This window comes from Phyllopteryx taeniolatus, chromosome 15, assembly GCF_024500385.1.
Source record: "Phyllopteryx taeniolatus isolate TA_2022b chromosome 15, UOR_Ptae_1.2, whole genome shotgun sequence".
NCBI lineage: Eukaryota > Metazoa > Chordata > Actinopteri > Syngnathiformes > Syngnathidae > Phyllopteryx > Phyllopteryx taeniolatus.
Genome location: NC_084516.1, coordinates 9600183 through 9618097, shown reverse-complemented (window position 1 = coordinate 9618097; position 17915 = coordinate 9600183). Strand labels below are relative to the sequence as shown.

Genomic DNA, 17915 nt, shown 5'->3' with positions numbered 1-17915 from the left:
AATATGTAACCAAAAAAAATTTGCTTTTCTGGCACAAATTACTAAACATTTTGCTTTAACTAGAACGTAACTGTACAGTACGTGTGCATGTTTGTGTATGTATAAATATCATAAGGGTACATGTCTGTATGCTCTCTAAATCAACCCCTTATGCTCTGCTTCCCAGTCCAAATGTCAATCCATTGCTGAGGGTTTTTTTGTCTCATGAGGCAATTACTCACAGTCTACTTCTTGTGTTTATTATTTGTTTGTGTATGTGTGTGTGTGTGTGTGTGTGTGCATGCATGTGTGTGTATAATTTGTTCATTATAGTGAGACAGAGTGAGACTTTTTTTTTTTGCATGTCTGCATGCTTACAATCTTAAGGTATTGACCGAAGACAATTTGTTCAAATAAAGCCAAGAAATTACTCGTCTTCTAGGGCTTCTACGGAACTCATGAATGCACATGGTAAAAAATGATGAAAATATACCACCTTATTCTCAGAAAATAAAGGGTTTAATCTCGAAAATATACCACACGATGACTTTTTCTGAGACATACTTTTTTTTCAAAATCTGAACTATACATACAACTTTGTTCTTGTATCACTACAAATTTTATTTTTAATATATAGATTTGATAGCCTTTAAAATTTATGTTACCTTTTATTTTTAGCTGTATGAGAAAATGTAAAATCTCCTCTAACCAACTCCCAATACAGTTGAAAATCTTGCAAAAATGAATATACTTCTCTGATGAGGTCAGTTCAATCTCAGCGCTATTATTTTTGTAAAATCAAGTTTAGTTTTGAAAAAAATATATATTTGTCCATGACATGAAACAGAGCTAAGAATGCAGTATTTGGATTTACATATGAAATAAAGTGGCAATACAGACCCCGAGCAGGATAAGGGGTAGAAAATACATGAATGAATAACAGTCTTGCTTGTTTCCATTGCATTTATCATCTTAGAATATTGGAAGACAATTCATTTCTTTTCTATAGCGTATGTCCTCATTAGGATCAAGGGTAAGCTGTAACCTATCCCAGCCGATTTTGCTGTGGGATGTACAGACAAACAACTATTCACTCCTGTTTTCACAGCTATCGACAATTTTGTCTTAAATTGCTTTTGAGAGACAGGTAAAATGAAAATATTGTTTATACAGCATGTAAAATAGTATCCCAAATCACAGAACTAAACTAAAATGTTTATTGGTTTGTATGTTATATTTGAACAGTTAAAAAAACAAAAACATTTTTGCCAATAATGTACAGCAATGGAAAACAATGCAACTGAACAAAGACTGGTGATTAAAAGAAGGGCATTTTCATATTGAAAGCCTGGGGGGGAAAACAAACAAACAAGTAGCTGACTGACCTAAATGAAGTGTAGAGTTTGCAAAAAGAAAGTAACCTCATAAAGGAAATTGTTGTTAATTGAAATCAGTGATTTACAGAGAACTGATTCTCCTTGAACCAGAAAGGAGGGATCTGTGCCCATCACATACAGTATATAACCGTGTTGGTGAAACAGTGACCCATTGTGAGATCTCTCAGGGTTATCCAAAAACACATTAGCATGTATAAATAATAAAACATACAAAGTCACAGCTTCAAATGCCCAGTTCTCAAAGGTCCACATCACCTACAACCCACAAGAGTGGTGACCCAAATAAGAAAATCTATTATTTGGTATTTTTTAAGGCAGGCTGGTGCCTGTGTTGGTCCAGTGTGCATCAGCAAAAGCTACTTTTGCTGTATTTGTTAAAGTGTCTCACTTTCAAGAATCAAATTACAGTGATTGCAAACTAACAATTTTCCTGGTGGAACAGGGAGTTCATTATTCATCATCCAGATGGTTACAGGCTGAGCAGCGCACCGTGCTCTCACTCGCTCTCTCCCTCTCTGCCAGCCTTTCAAGCCATTATGTGATTAGCTCAGGATCGAGCTGATGACCGTTTGACTGAGAGAAGCATCTAATGACCCCTCATTTAGAGTAGTGAGCCACGCTCAAGCGGGCGCAAGACTGCAAGGTAACGCCCACATGCGCTCGCTGAAACATGCTAGCTGTTGAAAAGCACGCTCACGCAGACAGGTTCAGTCGAACGACACTCCTCTCGTTGGGTTCTCTCCATGATTTATGAAAATACTGTACAGACCCTTTCAAAGTGACGGCAACGATAATTAAATAAAAGGGCTGAAACAATATCCCCCCCCCCCCCCTCTCTTTGAGGAGGCCGCGAAGACTGTTAGAATAAAGCAAGTGAGAGTTACACATGACAGATTGTAGTGAGCACAACTTATATAGTTTGATACATTGAGACTGATTTCTAAATGGCAAAGTTACGTTGTGTATTAACACATTGCCTTGGCACATGCCATTTGCCTTTAAATGCAATTGTATCATTCATCTCAAACTACTCTACCACTAATAGAATGATGAGAGTTAGGAAAAGTAATATCTTTGACAACTGTGAACTGTATATGTATGTAATTTTTGGTTTCAATCAATAAAGCAGTGCAGATGGAGTTGGCAAAATGTGCTCCCTGCTTCAGGTTCTGTACGTCACATATTATAGTCACTTATGTACACAAGGTAGCGAAGCGCAAGTGCGCTGGTGAAGGTACGTTTATTCGAGTTCGCGCTTGCGGCAAGGCTGTAGGATCATGGTGATATGTTTTTTTTTTAGTGATTTGTTTCGTAGCGGCACGGTAGTACTCCGGTTTCCTCCCACATCCCAAAAACATGCAGGGTAGGTTAATTGAAGACTCTAAATTGCCCGTAGGTGTGAATGGTTGTTTGTTTATATGTTCCCTGCGATTAGCTGGCGACCAGTTCAGGGTGTACCCCGCCTCTCGCCCGAAGATAGCTGGGCTCCAGCACGCCCGCGACCCTAGTGAGGATAAGCGGAATGGAAGATGTAAGGTTTGTTACGTTTAGTTGCAATGTAGAACTTTCTTTTGTTTAAAAAAAAGTCATTTGTTACAAAAAAGTCATGTGTTACAAAAACAATAAAACAATATTTAATAATCATTTGTGATTTTTTTTTATTTTTATGACATAATGTGTGTGTCTTTTAGAGGCTATATTTTATTGTATCAATTTGTCAATTAGACCAGTGAACATGATCCCAGTCGATTTATATTACATCAAACCATTTAGTGACCTGAAAATTAGGGTCATTGCCAAACATGCCGGACATCATTCAAAATAATGTTGTGTTTGCACAGACTCATTAAAGTAACAAGAGAGCGTAATAGAGCCACTGGATCCAGTAATGGGGTCAGCTAGCGTGGTCAGCCATAGCTGGTAAACCTCCGTGTGCAGAATATGGTCAACGGTGACCTTGCTCTTGTATTTATGGTCCTATAGACCAGTGATTCCCAACCAGGGTGCTGTGGCATTTATTCATAACACGTATTATTGATTAGATACAAATACTGTATATTGTTGTTCATCAATGCCAGTAATGTATAGTGATAGGCAGAAAAATTAAATGATCTTCCATTAGATGGCAGAAGGTACAATAAAGCTGCGTCTCCACCAGTCGCCATTCATACAGCAGAATAAATCATGGCTTCCTGTGAGTACATATTTGAAAAAATTGAGAATGAAAAACCAGATGTAGGATGATGAACCTTTTGTTTGCCTCCATCTGTGTCTTCCATTTGCTGATATTGCTATGTTGCCAAACATCGGTCGCGAAAGAATATAAAGCCTGTTTCAGAGTCCCTCAACAGTCACCAAGCATATTGCGTCCCAATACTGCTCACAGTCTATGAGGCATATTTGCATCATATATAGGGATTGTTATGAGATGCTGTGATGTATTAACCATCTTTATAGTCCTCAATTCTTCTTTTGGTTGTTTAACTCATTTCCAGCCTTCCCAGTTAACATGGATATTTGACTTCTGAAGACGTCAATGGCAGTGAATGTGTTATATAGTGCACAGGAAAAGACACAGCTGATTACGGAAATGGCAGTGCAGCAATTAGACCACTGCAGATCCCAGCAGAGCACAAAGTAAAGAAAGCAATGATCAGAAAATCAATGAAGCTCAATCACAATTATCTCAGTAAAGGGTTTTATAAGGTCACTTTTTCTGAAATTAATAAAAAGCAAAGAATGAAATAACCCTGGTACCCTGTTTTTTTTAAGAGTCGAGTGACTTAGAAAGAATCATCCCTGCAGTGCTCACCATGAATTTCTCGCAATCAATCACAACCCAATTTTATTTTACTAATTTGACAGAACAATTCAATGAAATTAGTCAGCATGCAATTTTTGGAAATATCAGTTGCAAAATGAAATATTTTTGAAATACTTAGTTCCTACACACACACACATCGGAATATGCAAATTATTGAATTAGCATATTCCGAACTGTGTGCGTGTGTGTGTGTGTGCGTGCGTGCGTGTGTGTGTGCGTGCGTGTGTGTGTGTGTGTGTGCGTGCGTGTTAGTCAGCTGCGTTTGGTTTAATTTGCGTGTCCGTCCTTTTAATCATATGCTTGTGGTCAGGCGTGTCATAATGTATGTCAGCACAAATATATTATGTAGATTTATGTCACACATTTCTCTCTGTGTGTGTTTTCTGGTCACTTAAAGTAGGACATGGTTTTGATGTCTCCCAGTGAATGTTTTGAGGCATGCTCACAGTAAGTAAATACAGTATACTAATGTGTTGCCAGTGTGTTCGAAATTAACTGTTCCGCAACAGTAGCTGCTGAAAACTGGCAACTTTGCCTTTCACTGATTCAGTATTGAACCAATCAGGGAATGATACAGTTTACACACATTTGTAAAGAAAGGCTCATTGGTTGAAGGTAGCAAAATATTCTTGACCCTTTACGATTGTCTTTTGATGGAAATGGACCCCTGTGTGTAGTTTCACCCTTTTGGTACTCTACCTTTGCGTTTGGTACCTCAGTGTTCGTTAAAAGGTTGTGCAGTGAACTGAACTGTATTGCTCGGTGGAAACAGTGAAGTTATCACCTTCAAACTTGGATTGAGGAGTTGTTTCTATTCTATGGAATGTGACATTAGTGGTTGGATTCGCAACAGTGTTACTCTTGAATCCCACCTTTCAGCAGCATTTTTTTGTCCAACTAATATTTGTGGAAGGAACTCAAATGTCATCAGTTTATCTGTGCACGATTGGTCCCCCCCCCCCCCCCTCCATTACTGCTATACAGAGTGATATTCCGCCTCAAAAAAGCTATTAAGCCATCGCTAAAAGGCTAACCAAAAAATGTCACTTCTTGATCAAAATGTCATACGCTATAACAAAGAGTGGAGGGGGAAAGCCACATTTTCTTGCGGTCCCTTACTTGAACATTAACGATTACACCATGAAGCTCTCATAAAAGGAAAAACGTGGAAGTATGTGCGTCTAAAGTGTAGAAATAAAAAAGTCTATCTTTGATGAACGGCCCTAGAAGGCAGAAGGCAGCACTAACAGCTGCTCGTATATCATCCCGCCTCAGCGTTCGTGCTTTGATTCTGTAACATCAGTGTCCGTTAGCAAGCCACCAGCCGAAGAACCCGAAAGACAAAACGGTCAGCTCCCACTGCCAGACAAACCCTCTCCCCCCCACAACCCCGCAAGGTGAAGCAGGCAGGTGAGCAGATAAGATAGCTGAAAGGCAGATGGAATGACTGCTGTGCAGCCTGACAGAAATGTAGTCAGTCAGTCAGAACAAGAACCAAACAGGCAGGTGATGACTCTTTCGATTCTAGGAATTTCATTTTGAGCTGAGCAACGCTGACATCTCACCGTCATTAGAAGAAGCAGCCTCAACAGCAGATGTTTTAAAAAAAAGAATTGAAATGGGATTTTGCAGTTTTCAGGAAAAAAATATTTGTTAAAACTGTCAGTATAAACCTGACAGTTGTACATTAGTAAAATGATTTGTCAAAATTTTTTAATAAAAATCATCCCTCTCTGGCCCCATCTTGTTCCTCTAATTTTTTTTTTTTTTAAAAACACCCGCTTGAGGAAGATCAACCAATTAGAGACAGAAGGCTTCACCAACAAGGTGTCAATCATTTTCTGTGCGCTCACAGTCACACTTCGGTACCCTCCCGGTGATCTGTTAGCTTGGGCTTCAGGATTTTTTTTTTTTTTTAAACCTCTGTTGGAATATCCACCTCTTGGAAAACAAAAAAATGTCCCATCCCAAGTTTGCTAAAAACAAGCAAAAAGAAGCAGAGCAAGAGACCTCAGACAGCGGAGAGGATTCAGAAGTGATGCAGGATCAGCAACATTTCTGCTAAACAAGTAAGTTTATCACCTTTTTTATTTGTAATTCATTGTACCTTTCAAAAAATAAAACTTCAAACCAAAAACATTTCGTGTTATATTTACACTATTACGAATAAGTAATTCTACCAATGTGGCAGCCTTGGCTAACGTCACCTTGTTTACAGTGCTAACGCTAGCTTAGCACTGCTAGCACTAATATTTTCTTGAAGGTGAACAGCGTTCTCTGTGACGATTTATCATGACTATGCACCTTCATAATCACATGCCATTATGAATGGCCATATATGAGAATCATACTTATGCACATCAGACGGGGGGGGGATTATTACAGTGAGGCCACATTCAAATCTTGCTAGCGGTTTTAAAATTGCAAACTTTCCCTTTAAAAGAACTACAGGAAGTTTCTTGAATTGTCAAAAAGAATGCCAGAACATATGATTGTTTTTACCTCGGTTTCTCTTATGAGCAAATCATCAAATCTGTTTTATTATTCATTTTAGTATTGAGGACTGAGGTGAAATGACGTTGAAAATTGTCAAGACACAAGTAATACAATGCGTTTTGTGATGAGCAAGACTTGAACAGATTTCTCTTTCAAGTATTAAATGTGTTTATTTGTCATTCCAATACAAACACGTCCAAGCTTGGAATAAAAATAGTTAAATGAGGGCCCAGTAAAAGCCAGCGATAAATAATAAAATAGTGCAATTGGCATAATTCTGAGCAAAAATAATGCACCAGGAGGAATACTGCGCCATGGGTAATGTACGTAAAACAACAACAAAAATGCAGTAGTCACATTCATCGGTGTGTTGTACTTCTAGTGATGTGTTATGTGCAGTTGTGTAAAAAGGTATGATGTAGTTGGGTGCCGTTTAATATAAAATACTACACAAACTCTGTGGAAACGGATGCTAGTTTGGCTGTGCAAGTATACGTTAGAGAAACCTCACTCCTCAGAATGCTTACTGACTTAAAGAAAGACAAACAAACAAAAAACATTCTCTTTTTTTATTGCCACCATTTCATGAATTCCAACTATGGAGAGCCAATAAGCTTACACACAACTGGAAGTGTCAAGAGTTCATATTATTTCCTTTTCTGTTATCTACTTCCTTGGAATAGTTTTAATGGAAGCATGAGTGGTTGTCTCGGCTCTATTGGGAATTTTGACCAAAAGCCGAGACAAGCCAATGGGAACGCTACATGCCGATATCGCCTGTGCCCGAAACAATCAATTTAGTAAGTATTTACATTCATTAAGTCAGGCTGGAGCATCATTTCCCTGTCGCTCTCTTTTATATTTAAAACGTGAAATTACAGCCTTTTATTTTATTCACATCTATTTTAGCCAGAGGGACATTGAACAAATTCCTACTTTGTCTTTTTCCTGATTCCATTTTAATGCACCATCCAGTGTAATTATGTAAAACTGCTGCTTGCCCAGGATTTTTTTCCTTCTTCTTAAAAATACATTTTTGTTTTCGGCCAACAAATAAAGTATGTGAAATTGGCTCAATATATCTCTTTGTTCAAAGTTTGACATACATACCAACATTCTCTTCACACAGAAGCCAGATGATAAGTACACACTTTTGAGAAGGCCTCGCAATATTAATCTACAATGCAGCTGAAGTCTTATTGCTATTTACAGCAAGTCAAAGAAAAACCATATGCCCAGGGTTAATCCTTTGTGTTTCACAGAACTAAGGTCTTGGGAGATTTTATGAGGTTTTTGGGTGATATTCTGATATCATATATATTTAGTGTGAATTATGTGTATTTTTCTCTTCTTTTCTTACACATTTCTTGTTGTATGATATCCAATGTTAAAGGTTCCACAGGAATTTCAATATATATATTCACATGCAGTCCGAGAAAGAAGTTGCAACTTGTTGTTTGATAGAGGTGGGTCTGCACCCTGGCTACTGTTGAGGTGCCCCTGAGCAGCTCTGACATCTTTCCTTGCCAGCCTGCGGGTGTGGGCTGTATGGTGTGCAGAAGAAAAATATGCAGCAGAGGAGAAATACAAGACTGCTTCAAATTTGTACAATGCATAAAAAAGTCCTGCAAATTCTGCTACTTTCCAGAGGTTCATCAAAACCATACTGCGTGTGCATGCTTTGGTCTGCCAGATTGTAATTAAGAAATTTAAAATAGTTATTAGAGTTGCTGTTAGTGTATTCAAGTTCAATGTTTTATTTATTATTATTATTTGCGTGGACCAAAAGTAACCAAGAAACTATGACCTCTTCAGCACAGTCTCTTAAGGCTCATTAAGTCAGTTTGCATTACAACGCAACTGGAGGAGTTGACAGTTTGGAAACTGTTGAAGGGGTCACGACCTTGTCACAGCGTTGTGACAACTTCAGCTGGCGGCCTGAGGCACCTGTGGGAACGTGATAGGGACTGTTGGGATAGTTAGTGCTCCTGCATGCGTCATATTCTCCTAGGGAGGCTCGAGTCTGTCTGGTGAAAATAAGAAATTGTCTCTTCATGTGGATTAGAGGAGACATAGCTTATTAAAACCTCCCTGGAACAAAAGGGTAAGCATTGAAAATGAAAAGAAGTGCCAGTTGGAGGACACTTCTGGGTTTACACATAATATACTGTACATGTACACTTCCTTCTAGAAGTATTCGAACATAGAGGGTAATTCAGTTAGTTTTGCTGTAGACTGAAAATATTTGGTCGCTGATGTATTGTGGTTCACCTCCTGACTTCTGTGCGGGCAGTGTGGGTTCATGGTGGAAGTGTGAATGGTGGTCTGTCTCTATATAGAGGACTTGAGATTGATTGGCAACTAGTCCAGGGTGAAGTCCCCAGGGACACGCTCCAGCACTCCACAACCTCGAACAGGAAAAGATGGATGGCTGGATGGAAACCTTTTTTGGGCTGACATCAAAATATGCTGCCACTTGCCAGGCAGGATTCATATAGGGCTCAATCAGCACACCCACTAGGCACTTGACAAGTGGCACACTCACAAATTCTCACTTCTTTCCTGAGTCTAGCCTCCACTATTCTTTCCCATAACTTCATTGTGTGGCTCATTCACTTTAGTCCTCAATAGTTCCCACAACTCTGCACATCGCCCTTGTTCTTAAAAATAGGCTCTAGTACACTTTTCCTCCATTCCTCAGGCATCTTCTCACCCTCTCGATTTCTCTCTTCAGCCACATCTCCTAGACGCTTTCATACCTCAACCTGCTGCACATCCTTCTCATTTCTCTCTCTGTCTAGCAAACCTGGATAGACCTTTCGCTCCTTCTTTACCATCCGACCTGGCATACATGTTGTCATATGCCTCTTGTTTGGCCTTTGCCACATCCACCTTTGCCCGATGTTGCATCTCCTTGTATTCTTGTCTCCTCTCCTCAGTCCTCTCAGTGTCCCATTTCTTCTTCGCTAACCTCTTTTCTTGTATGCCTTCCTGTAGTTCAAGGTTCCAACACCAAGTCTCCTTCTCCCATTTCCGACCAGAAGATACACCGAGTATTCTCCTGCCTGTCTCTCTGTTCACCTTGGCTTTAGTGGTCCAATCTTCTGGAAGCTCCTCCTACACTCTTCCTTTCTTAGCTTCTACAAAATGGTTCTGTTCTCTGCTCTGCTTTTGTCTTCTTTATCTTCCTTACCACCACCAGGGTCATTAATAGTTAATGAAAGTTAACAGTCAATATTAAAACACTGCTCTGTATGAAATATAAAACAGAAGATGTCAACAGCTCAATTTGCTGATTGTGTTTGCTGTATAATATGATGGAGTGACTGACAATTTCAAATACCACTACCAAAATAAATTGACATGTAGTTTGTTCAAGGTATAATGAAGCGCTGCCACACTATATATAACAACAAAAAGTTCTGGCTATGTCAGACTGAAACCTCTTTGGGGAAAAGTGCTGCCCAGAAATTGTTGCCTCATGTACACCATCAACAGAAGTAAAAAAAGTGGAAAAGGCAAAAGTGACTTTTTTCTCCTCTCGAGCTTTGTTCTGCTCACTCGGACCAAGTGAGATGTCACTTTGATGACTAGCTACATAGGAGCATGTGATGTTTTTTGTTTTTTGGGGGGGTTTCTCTCTCCCCCCCCCATCCAAAGGACTGTCCGTTGACATCCTGGGAAAAAGGGGTGACATCATTTTCTATAAGTGTATTTTCCAGTGATTTTAGAAGGATACATGGTCTGATTTTGATCATTTTTGCATTATTAATTGTTCCTTAAAAGTCACAACTGAGCTTCATAATGAGTCACAATGGTGAAAGTCGCGTTCTCAAAATAACAACGACCCATTAAGCAACATTCAGCAATTCCACAAGAATTAAATCGGCAATAAAACGGAAGCTTCAGCACTTTATTATGTGGCACAATAAAACAGAAATAAATACAAATGCATTACTGTGCTACTGAATTCATTACTTCTTTTTAGTTTATTACTTTTTGTGAGAACATGCTATTCCAAGTCCTACTAGGAGTCACAACACCGTGGAGATTTACATTTGTTCCTGAGCGAAATCTTTTCCCCATTTGAGGTGTGGCTGCCTTTTTCCACTACATAGTGCACTACACAACCAACCAGCATTCATATTTTCAATCATCTGGTTTAATTAGGCATTCGTTTTTAGTGGCACTGGACACATGCATGAGAAGTTGAAATTGCATTTGTCATTGTTATGTTTGAAGTTTACTCCTTTGGCCTGATATCTTGACCTCCCCTTCATTTGTTTTCCTTTCTTCCTAATTTTCTTATCAGAAATTCACACATGACTCCTCAAGTAAAATATCTTATTCACACTCGCCTTGAACATCCTGGCTTTTCATTTTCTCACTCTGCTTGAAATACACTTCTTTAAGTTATCCCGTTTGGTTTAGAACTCTGACAAGCTATTTTGAGTGCTGTTACCACCGTGTCCTACCAGGAATTCTCAAAAACACGGACAGGCTTAGTGAGACCAAATACAGTATAAGCCCACATGCGCACAAACGTATGGACACACAGAATAAATTTTAGGATTTCACAGATAGTGAGTTACAGAGCTCATCTGCCTACATGCAAATATGCACATAATGCAGTAATTTGGACAAAGCAAGCATTAGCAAAAAAAAAAAATGTTTATTCACAAACACTTCACATCTTAGAGTGAATTTAGCTGCATCTTGATTTGTGTATTTGAACAACAGCCAATTTGGCCGGCCCGCTAAATTGGATTTCAAATTGTAAGAGGCAGTCCCAATCATATGGCCTCATCCATGACAGTGCAGATATTTTTACTCAGCTCTTGTAGGATGAGTCACAATCTCCTCTAATGGAATGACTTAATCGCTTTCAAGAGCCACTTTAAAGCTCCATTATGCATTTTCTTTTAATATTAAAAGTAAATCTAATGACATTCTGTATGGTGCTGATGGTGAGAGAAGAGTAGTCACCTTGTACTCGTCACCTCCATGTGGTTTGAAGCATTACAGCTGGGATGGTCTACATTTCAACACTTTAAAGAGTGGTTCTTTACATTTATTTTTTTCTTACAAAATAGAATTTTTTTTTTTACAGTGTATTCAGTTTCTAACAAATCAAAATGACCATTTATATTGTATAGTATTCATATGAGTTGATGTATTTCATATGAAGTGTTTCAGAAAAGTCCCAGGACTAGTGTGACAAAAGATATATTTCAAACCCAAACTACAAGTTTACTTTGTTCATTGCGCGGGAAGAGGAAAGAGCTGTGGCAGGACAACCTGCGGCTGCTACATCCTGACAACCTCCCTGCTCACAATTACGAGAGCATCTGACACTTCCTGCCTGAGAAGAATATCGCCACGCTGGAGTAACCTCCTTGGTCTGTGTGATTTTTTCGTACATTTTAATTATTTTTTTACCTCTTTTCCTGAGTTCAAGGGGGTCATCACGGGGAGCCGTTTTGAAGATACTGTATAATGGAGACATTGTCAAGGTGACCTTGATGACGGAGCTTCCAAAAGTTCATGAAAGTGTGGCAGAGGATACTGTGGAAGTGCATTCAGCTTTAGGGGGATTACTTTGAAGGGGAAGACTTGTAGTTTGGATTTTGAAATATATCTTTTTCGAGACTAGTCCTGGAACCTTTGTGACATACCTCATATCTAACACAGTCCACATTACATCCATTTCTGCTGGTGCCAGTTAAAATCAGTACAGTATTGCTTCAAAAAATATCCTGACACCTCATTATTTTGATAGCGTTACAGTACACCTTGCTGCAGAAATGCATAATTATCAAGTGCAACAGCAACTCTTTGGTCTATACCAGTATTTTTATTTTATTGTTTTTAATTGTAAAGTCAAAAATCATACGGGTGTTATTATCAAATACTTCAATGATTTTAGACTCCAATACACCGATAAAATGATTTTTTTCTTTTTTTGAGTCACTGTTTTGAGTCAGTGACTTTAAACTTAATTTACCCATCTTCTCACTTAATTGTGTGATTGTTTTTGCTCTCATCTTGTCTGAGAATTTTATAGGAAATGGTCGTACTGACCATTATTGAATATCAATACACAAGTACAGTTGAAACTGCCTTAATGCTTCCAAGTAATATGTCTGATATTCTATCATACTAAAATAACTGAATATTCAGAAAAACAGACACAGGGTGCTTATTTGTTATTTTAGGGCACATATTTAAGCATTATATATTATATTATATTTAGTAAGGAGTTTTAAATTAAATGTTTGATCCCACTTAGCCTTCACAGTTCAATTTTAATAATCAAGCGAAAAACACGGTAAAAAGCATTTGCATATGCATTAAGTCACAATGTGATTAGGCAGCATTTGTATTGTGTGATGGAACTCATGCATTCAAAAATCTATTAGACTGACTCCAATTACCTCAGAACGCTGCCACTAGGCTTTTGCTTAGAAACCAAAGTTTCCACCATATCACTCCTTCAACCTTGAGATGCAGTTAAAAAAAAAATTAAGAGCACCCTCAATGGTCAAGCTCCTCCATACTTGGTGATTTGCTGTCATTTTACTGTACTGTTAGGTCATTGCGGTAACCAGACCTTTTTATTACTCTACTGTCCCTCAGACAAAATTACAAACTAAAGGTGGTATAGCCTTGCTGTTCCTTGCCCCCAATTGTGGAGTGCATTTCCATTTAAACTAAGCGCTGCCTGTTCCGTAGACATTTTTAAAAAGCAGGTATAAAAATTTTTTTAAACAATATTCCAGAAGGACTTCCTTTGTTTTGATTTGTTTCTTATATTTATTATTGTCTGTGACTAATGTTAACCATCTAAAGAACTTTGTGAGTGCTCTCTGTGAGAAGTGCTATAAAAATAAAATGTGCTTACTTGCCGTAATTATATTCAAACCAATAATGCAATCTACTTTATGTTATATCTGCTCGCTAATTTGTATGGTGGCACTATGAGTTCCTCAGTTGCATATGTGAACACATGTATGGAGATACAGTATACTGTAAAGCAACATCAGATCTAGATTATTGTGTCAATTTTTACTATTATACATTTATACTTTGTGTTTTCAATTAAAGAAGTAAACGTAGGTGAACCGAATTTCACCCTTCACACTAGAATGTACCACGCTATCAGAGTCATCACACCAGTTTGTTTTGACCAAATCAAACCTTACAAATATGAACACATGCTTATTATACATGTAAACATAGCCACTGATCATGTCGTGGAAGAAATCCAGCTCAGACACCGTATGTTTGGCTCATTACTCATCACCCATTACCATAGCGATAAAGTTACTAAAGATGCATGCCCTTGGAGCAAAGTGCTCTTGTGCGCATTTCACTCAGCCTTATCTAAAATACATAAATGGGTAAAATGAAAAGGTGCAGGTGAATCATAGCTTCTGAAGAAAAGCCAGATCCTGAATTAAAATCCCGTTTCAGCTTTTAGTATGCCGAACACATTGTGGATCACTATCCAACTGCGTTGGCAGCCTCACTCCCTCCCTTCCTCACACTCGGCCTTTGATGCCAGCTGAGTGCAGGAAAGAGATGGGACATGAAGACATGGAGGAAGGGGGGTTCGGGATCGATGCAGATGTTAAGTGCAGAGTAAAGTCGACATGATGTGTGGAAACTGTTTCTTAAGTTTTCTTCCTGTAGGCTGAAATGGATCAAGAGAACTTGCTTGGAAAGGTAAAATTGGTGCATTACTTAGCAGATGAGAATGAGGGACTCATTGCACAAAAGATTTGGCCTTTTGAGGCGATTTGGGTTTTTATCTTATATCAAACTGAAAGTGGGATTATTGAACAAGGACAGATGCTTATTTCATATTTGAAATAAGTGATGAAAATCTTATTTTTCCCCCACTTGATTTTAGAAAAGATTTAGTTCTAGCACAACTCATTGAGTAAAACTAGTTTAAAATAAAGAGGCAGTGAGGAAAGCCTCAGTTCATGCTGTGTGATACTTGTCCACAAATTATTCAGCAGTTTCTAAATTTTACTAAGCAATATTCAGCTCTCCTCATATGCCACTCTAATGTAACATGGAGGAATCCGAACAATTGGACCACATTATCTCCACTAAAGGAATTTATGTGTGTTGTATGGTTGTTTGTTTGTATGTACCCCGCTTCCTGCCCGATGATAGCTGGATGGATGGATGGATGGATGTTTTGTGTGTCAGTTGAATAACACAAACACTTTTGGGACACATTTGGAATGTGTACAGTATTTGAAGTGTGTGACCTGGTTAAAGATTACAATTCAGTCATTACAGTAAGTGATTTTCTTTATAGTGTTCACCATCCTGTTTTTGTGGGTGATATGTAATGTAAATTGTAGACAGGTTCACTTACCTTGACAGCAATATTTACTCTTCTCTGCCCTTGAAACAGTGGCAGAGCGACATGTGCAGCCATACAAGGCAGCAATGCTCGGGGGATGGCAACGCCCAGGCCCCCAAACAAATGCTACCTGACACGGTTATCTACTGCTTAAGGGCATGATCTGTTAAACATTGGCATTTTAGGCTATAGTTAATTTACGCCCCCTAATTAAGTCAAATCAGGAGCGATGCACTGGTTCAGAGAGAATAAGAACAGCAACATTGATGCACAACCATAATCTAATAAGAAACATATGAATGTGTCAATCCTAATCACAGTGCTTCTGAGCAACAACAAAGTTGTTTTTTCCCCCAACCCTGTGCTCTCTTTGACTGCTGTGGACTCTCCCTCCTGAGTCCATTCTCGCTGAAACTGAGCAGCTGGTTGCAAGTCCAACTTGGCTGCTACAGATGAAGCGTGGTCTGTTTGGATTCCTTTTCACAGTTTTTCCATCAAGAGCTGTGCCCTCATCGAGCAGACACTCTAAGGAGGTCTGATTGCCAGGGCCAGAAGGACAGGCTAGTTGCACTGCTAGCTTTATGATGTGGAAACAAATGTTAATGTATGTTAGGATAATCCATAGATCTATACAGAACGTGTGTCACCACTTTGTGTAATTGCAGTACTAAAGACCCAAGTGAGTTGGCAGCACTGTGTTCAATGTCAGCTTTTATTGGAAAGCTCTTATTAGTGTGGATGTTAAACATGGCTTTGCACAACTTTGGATCACTGTAACATATATGACAACTTGTGTGATCTAAGGTTGAAATTCCTAATGACAGTGCAGTTGTGCTATTATTAGTATTGTAAACTTTGGAATATTATATATATTTTACAAACTCATCTCACTTTTGCTTGATATTCTCCATTAACTTAAGTTAGCATACAGTATATTTACATCAGCCGTTGATGACGTTTTTTTGTTTTTTTTTAAACAAAATTCCCAATTTCCCATAATGCGATCACCGAAGTATGTTTGAACATGCCTATTTTCCCCTATTGCAAGACACCAAAAAGGCTACATAATTGAAAAAAATATATAATTCTTGGCTCTTATTTTTGATAGATGGACAGATAGACATACATACAAAAGTCTAACATTTCTGTAAGTCGAGCTCACGAGGAACAGGTACAATAAATATGAACTTTAAACATGTTTACACGATGTATACATGTCTCCTTTTGTACCTAATCTGTGTTCATCCATCTGGCTAGTTTCTATCTGAGGATACCTTTTTTTCTTTTAGAGGTAAGTGAAATATACATACAGGGTACAAGCAAAACACATTTTTAGACCCAGATATTTTTAAATACTCTCAAATGCACCAACAAGAAGCCAGAGGGGCATTTGGAAAGTGTTTGATGTCATCGATACATTTCATTTCTGTACACCCGTTGGTGTGTGTGTGTGGTGGGGGGCATCTTTCATCGTGGTCGTGAAATGGCGAAGACTGTTTGAATGAAATGTGGATAAAATTGAACTGAAAATACCAAAGCTTTGAATTCATTATCATTTTGTGATGTATGGAGATGGTTTTCCCAAATATCTGACTCTCGCGTTCAATCGCTGTCTGCAGCTTCAAATCCTGTATGCATGCAGCCCAGTCACAATGCACAATACAGAAATCAAAGATTAACTGAGCCCACTGGGTATCTATTCAATTTAAAATATGTGGCGGGTTCCCTCTTCGTGGGATTAGGGCTGGAGTGTGCTCAACACCAGAGACATGCACATGCACTGCGTTTAAAAAGACACGAGAGCCACTCATCTGATTGGCTGTAATTGATGTAAACTGCATTTCACACTCACTCATGCATGAAATCCTCCTAATCGTAGCACCTTTCGAACGCAGGCGATGTGGTCATTTAGATCTACTGGCAACACAGCGAGCAGATTTCATTTCACATAAGCATGCAGCATAAAGGAGCATGTTCATCCAGTTCTAAATAAAAGTGGTCTGACTTTGCTTTTGAGACACCTTTACATGACCCCATTGGATAGTTACAGTATATCAATCTAATGATTTGGGAGGAAAATGGGGTTACATACCATAGTTGCATTCTGTGTTACAATGGTCTTCCACCATTTCAAAACTGGAACACAGCATGTACTCTTGTGAGGTAAAGACGATTGTCTTCATTTGTATAATCCTGTTTCTAGTGTGAATGTTGGTGATCTCAAATACAGATAAACATTAGCGTTAGCCAGACTAAAAAAAAAACTTGAAAAAGATTAATCGTGTTTAGAAAACCTTGAGGGAGAAAAATACAAACACATTTGACGGTGCAGAGAACAAAGCAACTGACAATTGCAAAAAAATAAAATAAATAAATAAATTTAAAAACAAGGGACGCCAATACAAAAGAACTAATCACATCCGGACAGGTGGGAAAGCAAAGAAGAAAGTAGGCAGATGATTGGCTGAGGGCCATGAAGGGCTGACAGGACTGATTAAGAAATGAGACACAGGTGGACTGCAATAATTTTGTGCAGAAAGAACTTTAATAAAACACGACAGATTCACTAAAGAGCAGAATATAAATTGAGATACAACATGGAAAACGTGGAAATAACAAGAAAAATATGAGCTAAGTCACAAAAGGGAAGCCCAGCTGTGTTCATCAGTGTCCCTGCTGACACCTGACCCTCTGTGTCTTCAACTGTGAGCAATGTTTGACTTGCCACGAGAAATAATGGCAAAAGGGCGATGCCAATAACAAGTAACTGCAGACAAATGCTTGTTCATTCCTGGCTGTCATTAGTGAGGTGCCCACTGATGCATCTCGACTACCTCAC

At 38.6% G+C, this 17915-nt stretch overlaps 1 protein-coding gene across 3 annotated transcripts in view; it reads right to left on the bottom strand.

Annotated features, from left to right (window-relative positions):
* LOC133490151 (ephrin type-A receptor 5) overlaps positions 1–17501 on the bottom strand; it is a 142001-nt gene extending 124500 nt beyond the window's left edge. For all 3 annotated transcript variants that reach the window (XM_061799828.1, XM_061799831.1, XM_061799830.1), the window contains exon 1: positions 17169–17501. In XM_061799828.1, coding sequence (XP_061655812.1) covers positions 17169–17259 — 91 coding nt within the window. In that variant the 5' untranslated portion in view covers positions 17260–17501. The remainder of the gene's footprint in view (positions 1–17168) is intronic.
* Between the last annotated feature and the right edge of the window lie 414 nt (positions 17502–17915).